Source organism: Corvus brachyrhynchos, unplaced genomic scaffold, assembly GCF_000691975.1.
Source record: "Corvus brachyrhynchos isolate BGI_N302 unplaced genomic scaffold, ASM69197v1 scaffold43, whole genome shotgun sequence".
In the NCBI taxonomy this organism is placed as follows: Eukaryota; Metazoa; Chordata; class Aves; order Passeriformes; family Corvidae; genus Corvus; species Corvus brachyrhynchos.
Window position 1 is genome coordinate 1,950,016 of NW_008237353.1, and position 5,746 is coordinate 1,955,761.

A 5,746-nucleotide genomic window follows, 5' to 3' on the forward strand; every position below is an offset into this window, starting at 1 on the left:
CCCACATTTGGTGCTGATACGTTATCTCCAGGTGCTTCCCTGCCTCAGTTTTCTTCCTGCCACACTCCCTGCTCCCCCCTCAGCGTTGCTCCTGTATCATGAACAGACGAATTCTATGAAAAAAATTCAGGATAAAAACTTGGCAAATCTTGCTAGCAAAGATAACTTAGCTTGCAAACAGACTTTCAGGTTGATGGAATAACCCTAATGTCTACAATTAAACTCATAAATAAGGACTATGCAACCTGTAATATAAAGGCTCTGATCCTCCATCATGAACATTGACTAAAGGTTTTCTTTAGCAAGCAAGCCCAATGGATGCACATAACGCTGTGCAACAGCAAAAGAGCCCAAAGGGTGATCCTCCTCAGGATCTTCCTGGTCCCGGGAGGCACTTGTGAGACACTCAGAAGACTTAAATACTCCTTCTTCCCCCATTCCCAACCTGATGAGTGATTTAAGACAAGTCATGTTGTACCTTTGTGCCTGTTTGTCTTCCCTACCCTTGGTGTTCCATGGAGAAACTGATCTTCTTTGTAAATGAATACAAAATGCAGGAGTGAAAAAACCTTGTGTCAGAACCAGGCAGAAGAAAATAAGGTAATGTGATTATAGAAGCAAGTATTTAAAAAGACAAAAACATGCATTTGAAAGGCTGTTACACAAGAGACATCCTCCATCTGCATGGGAGTATTGGCCACAGAGAGTACTACACTAACCACAGTTGCTTTGCACATCCCCTTTCAACCTCAGAGCTGAACCCATTACACGGCCCCTGGGAACACACATTCCCCGAGATCCACAGTTGGGTTACTGTTATGTATTGCACTGCAGCTGACTGTGGAATGAATAGTCATGCTGAGGAAAGCAAACAAGACAGCCTGCAAGGTCCTGGAGATCACTTTCAGCCATGAGAAAGCTTCTTTATTTTTATACCTCCTATTTAACTGCTAGCCCTTTTGTTTGAAAGCCACAACACCAGAGAACATATTGCAGGCATAGCACAAACACATCAAAGCAGTCAGAACAGGTAGCAGCAGGACATGTCTTCCAGATAACCATTAAAAGGAGCCTCGACCAGCTCCTGCATTTCAGCCAGGAACAGCTTCAAAAGGCCATGTTGGCACAGAGTGTGCACTCACTTGGAAGCGGGGTAGAGGTGGGTGTCTCTAGTTGAATCAGACACCTTCAGGACTGAACAGACTCTGGGGGCTTTGGAAAACTGAAGGTTTTTGAACACCCCAAGTTTGTTAGCATGTTTTTAGGAATGGAAATTATCACTGTGCAGAGATGAAAAACACAAGCCATATTAAGCCACACTCAGAGAAAGGAGCTACAACCAGAGAAGGTAACTGAACAGATCAGGGCTGTAAATGTGTTCAAGCAGGTGGTGCTGTCAGGACAATGAGGCCTGAAGTAACAATAACCTTTGGCACAAAAGCAGTGATACCAGGAAGACAGCTGAACAGTCATGGAAGGCAGATGAGACTGGCCTAAGAACCCTGGACTAAAATCTGGGCTTGATATCTGACTTTGACATTGACCTTCTCTGCCTCCTGGGCAATTCATCTTGGTTGAGTTCCCTCCTCACTCAGAAAAGTCAGCAATCTGTGGGGAGGTGGAGGAGGGCATGACACACAATTTTCTTTTCACTCCTGATAGAGATGATCTTTGGCTTTAACTATGTGATTTAAGCTCCCTGCCACAACTCTTCAAAGACAAAGACACTGGAGTAATCATGTCACTAGGGTCAATATTTCAGATCCAAAGCAAGGAAACAGCTTCTTCTCTCACTGCAGTGAACATGAAGCAAAAAGCTCAAAAGGTCCACATTTATAATTTCATAGTTCGAAAACCTCTCTCCAAAGCCATGGGAAGTATGACCATACCAAGATGGTTCCCATGTCTCCTGGTAGCTGTTGAAGAATGCCTATTCATCAGCCTATGATAACCCAGAATCCAACAAACATTCCAGCCCACTTCAATTTTCCATCATTCAGAAGCAAGAACACTGCCTTCCTCCAACATGGGAGAAAGGAATGCATCCTCCCCTGAGCTGCTTGAACATGCTATTCTCTATTGAACCAAGGCAGAATGTGCATTCAGGAACATTTTCACTTCACATTTACTTTACATGCATGAAGCTTTATCTCTGGCATGGAAAAGTAGGTACTAAACACATGATTTTTTTGCTGCACTGGCTTGAAGAAAGGCTGGTAGCCTCATTACAGATCTGCTTCTTGTTTGAGGATTTCTGCTATTCTCATGGAAACAATTCAGACATTTCTTCAGGAGCCCCAGGAAAGCAGCAGTAGCACTCTGCTGCAGGAGTTCCATGTCCATGCAAACATCCTACCCTTAGTGCACAAGGGCTGAAGGAAGCATGGAATTAACACTCTTGAGATGGGATAGTAACATCACAGAAAGCACCAGCATTGACCATTTTGCTCCCTGATAATGCTGTCCTCAATACCCCTGTCATTCTTATCATGGGCAAGGACAAGTGCATTGAGCTGTCTTTGAGAGATCTAACAGTCATTGACCTCAACTGGCCAGAAATGTTGGCACATTCCCACAGCAAACCTCTGCTTGGAATCACCAAAATAAACCCATACACGTAACGATTAGAGGTCTCATCTAGAGTGGGAAGGAGGACATGAGTAGGAAAAGAACTGGATCCACCCAGTCCTCCATGCCAACTTCAATCAAAAAGCTGTGTCAGAGCACACACTAAACATTCCCACAGAAATCATCAGCAATGGAAGATGGACAATGCCAAATTGTTACTAAACATCCTTCCTTGCTTCCTTTCTTTTTCTAGCTTCTGATGCCTACCAATCAATCTCGGGATCCTGTTCCTGGACAGAATTCTCACACACACACCCTCCACCCTTTCTATGCACTTACCATAATGGTGTGATGTGGGAACAGGGCACGGACAGACTTCACAAACTCCACAAAATACTCTGAATAGCCGTTTGCCACATCCAGGCAGATGAATTTGATAGCTGGAATGGCCTCTAGAATCCTTGTTAACTTGTTCAAATCATCTTGTCCACTACCTGAGCTTGCTGCTACATGCTAAAAAAATAGAGAGAACAAAACAGAGTAGTAGGTTGCAAAAACTGACATAAACACACACACAATTTGTATGTCTTTTCCTGCATAATCTTGGCAGGACTTGTGCTGGTAACTAGTGAAAAATCACACTATGTAATATGAAATAAATACCTTCCTGGGAAAATCAGTGTGCTATTTCTGTCTTGTTTAAATGATATAAAAGAGAGGGAAATTAGCATTTTAGCATTCATTCACAAGTGGATTGTCACAGGCAAATATAATCACCTGAGATCAATCAAGGTTCAGCCATACTCAACACAAACATAGATGAAGGCCTAACTTGGTATATTTCCAGCAAGTTAGAGTGGAAAATCTGGGGCACTGTCAGAGAGTAAAATTTAGGTCTTTAAGTTCACCAAGCACTCCCGTGATCTACAGAATCACAGAATAATTTTGTTTGGAAGGGTCCTCTGGCGATTTTGTAGTCCAATCCCCTTTCTCAAGCAGGGTCAGCTACCATTGAAAACAAGCAGATTGCTTCTTCATCTTCCAATAAGTTCTTTCCAAAAGAAAAATAGTTTCCACAGTTGTTGGCCTACAAAACCTCTGCAGAAATCCAAGGTCACAGTGCAAGCCAGTATTTAATCACTAGGAGGTCCTATTCCAGTCATGTACCACAAAAAAGTTAAGTTTGAAAGTGTTCAGACACAGGACACTCTGGGGACCACTTTGTACCCTGTGGTGGCATGTAAGTAATCCTGACTGGCCTAAGTGCTAGGCTCACTTTCAGACAACTCTGTAATCAATAGCCTTTATAATATAATTCTAAAATGTGCCACAGGTAAAGATCCAATACAGCTGTGTGGTATTCTTTTCCATGCAGAGAAAAATCAAAAACTGCACTGAACTTTGAGCAGAAGAGGAGATAGCCAGGAACACTTACAGTGCCTCTCCTGGTACAGGGGCCTGCCAGAAGAAAAGAAGGAATCTGAATGTGGAAAAGTCAGAACTTAAGTCAATGTTTAAATTTACTAAATATAATGAGGCTAGGACCCTGTGAACAAGTGAGGCAGCACAGCCAGGAATAGCTCAAAGTGAGCTCTATTGCAGGAGAGTAAGTGGAAGACACACAAGCTCTGACAACTGCCAATGCTCATTCCTGCCTAGGCCCAGCACCTGGGCCACTCCATCCTGCAGACTCCAGATCCACCTGCACACCTGATGGCAAAGACTCTGCCCAGCACAAGGGTGTGCAGGGCCAGCCTGTGGTTGGGTTACTTGAAATTATTCATGTCTGTGCACTACCACAGCTCCCAACAGCAACAGAAGCACAGTACTCACACCTACTCCCAAGTATTTCCTCCTTCTTTGTTCAGGATACTTCTCTGTTTCCATTCCAGGCATATATAAACTTTGCTTTTTTGCATTTTAATATAAACACTTTTGTAATGGACTCACATAGCTGTTGTTTTAAACCAGGACAAGCCACTTCCCTTGATGAATTTAAGAATAGCAAATATCTTCATTCCCCAAAACCTCACTTGACAACGGTTTTCCCAAGAGACTCCCAGTGCATGTGAGTTCAGAACAAAGCAATAAACCATAATAATTTACAGTAGAAAAATGTACCTCAAGGCATTCTGGGTGATTGGCAGCAAACAGTTTCCATTCTTCCAGAGAATAATGCTTGTGAATTGCAGTGAACATTGCATGCTAGCAAAAAACCAAGAGAACTGATATTAATGTCCACATTAGTAATTTTTCCCTCAGCTGCAAAAAAAGACATTAGAAAATCCGCTTTTAAGTATAGGCTCATCCTGCTTGGAAGAAACAGTAGCAGCAAACAACAGACCAGGCAACCGTAAACAGCTCTTCAAAAGGCTGGCATACTTAGCCAACCTTTCAGGACCAGGTTTATGATATGTTCCATTAAGCTACTGTCAGTATTTTGAATGTGACAGAGCCTCATTAACGTAGAAATTGCTGCAGCTTTATCCCATAAGCTACACTTTCAAAACTTGTCAGCTAATATTTCTTTTCTGGCAGGGAACACAAAGGGACCTCAAAAACTAAGCTCTAGAAGCTCCACCTGAAGCTGAGCTACACCCAAGATGGAAGCTTCCCAGTATGGAAGCATCTCCACTGAAACTTGCTTATATCAGGAGCCCTGTTTTTGTTCTGGAGTTTTAAATTCATGTTCCTCTGTTCTCCAACAAACTTAGATAAAAATTAACAAAGGCTGCTCACTGTCACCCAGCAGCTTCCCAACTGTTGTAGGAATGAGAGTCGAGACTTACTTTTGCCATAACCACAGCCATTTCAAACGTCCCCACGGTGTCCATGTTTGCCACTATAATGGGAATTCCTGTGTATGTCTGCTTGGAGTTACGGAAGGTGAAGGTGCGCGTGAGGTCGACCTGCAATGAACAGACACACATTCTTTTAAATAACTGATTGTAATCGAACACAAGTTTTTGCTGCAGATTTCAGATACAGCACGTTTAGACAGAGCTTCTTGATTTTCCTCACATTTCCTGTTCCTTTTGTTCCACTATTACATCATTAATTTTTTTTTACAACTTCTGCCTTCCAAACAAGAAAAAAAAATTTAAAAGAATGTTTTCTGCATTAAATAGAGCTCTTACTTAAGAAAAAGAATCAAAATAAAATTTAAAAAAGGAGAAAG

At 42.3% G+C, this 5,746-nt stretch overlaps 1 protein-coding gene across 1 annotated transcript in view; it reads right to left on the reverse strand.

Moving 5' to 3' along the window:
• Positions 1-5,481, reverse strand: part of GMPR (guanosine monophosphate reductase) — a 35,737-nt gene extending 30,256 nt beyond the window's left edge. Inside the window, exons 1-3 of the mRNA XM_017730668.1 lie at positions 5,358-5,481; positions 4,690-4,773; positions 2,908-3,081 (exon numbers count right to left, since the gene is read on the reverse strand). Coding sequence (XP_017586157.1) covers positions 2,908-3,081; positions 4,690-4,773; positions 5,358-5,402 — 303 coding nt within the window. The 5' untranslated portion in view covers positions 5,403-5,481. The remainder of the gene's footprint in view (positions 1-2,907; positions 3,082-4,689; positions 4,774-5,357) is intronic.
• Positions 5,482-5,746: the final 265 nt, after the last annotated feature.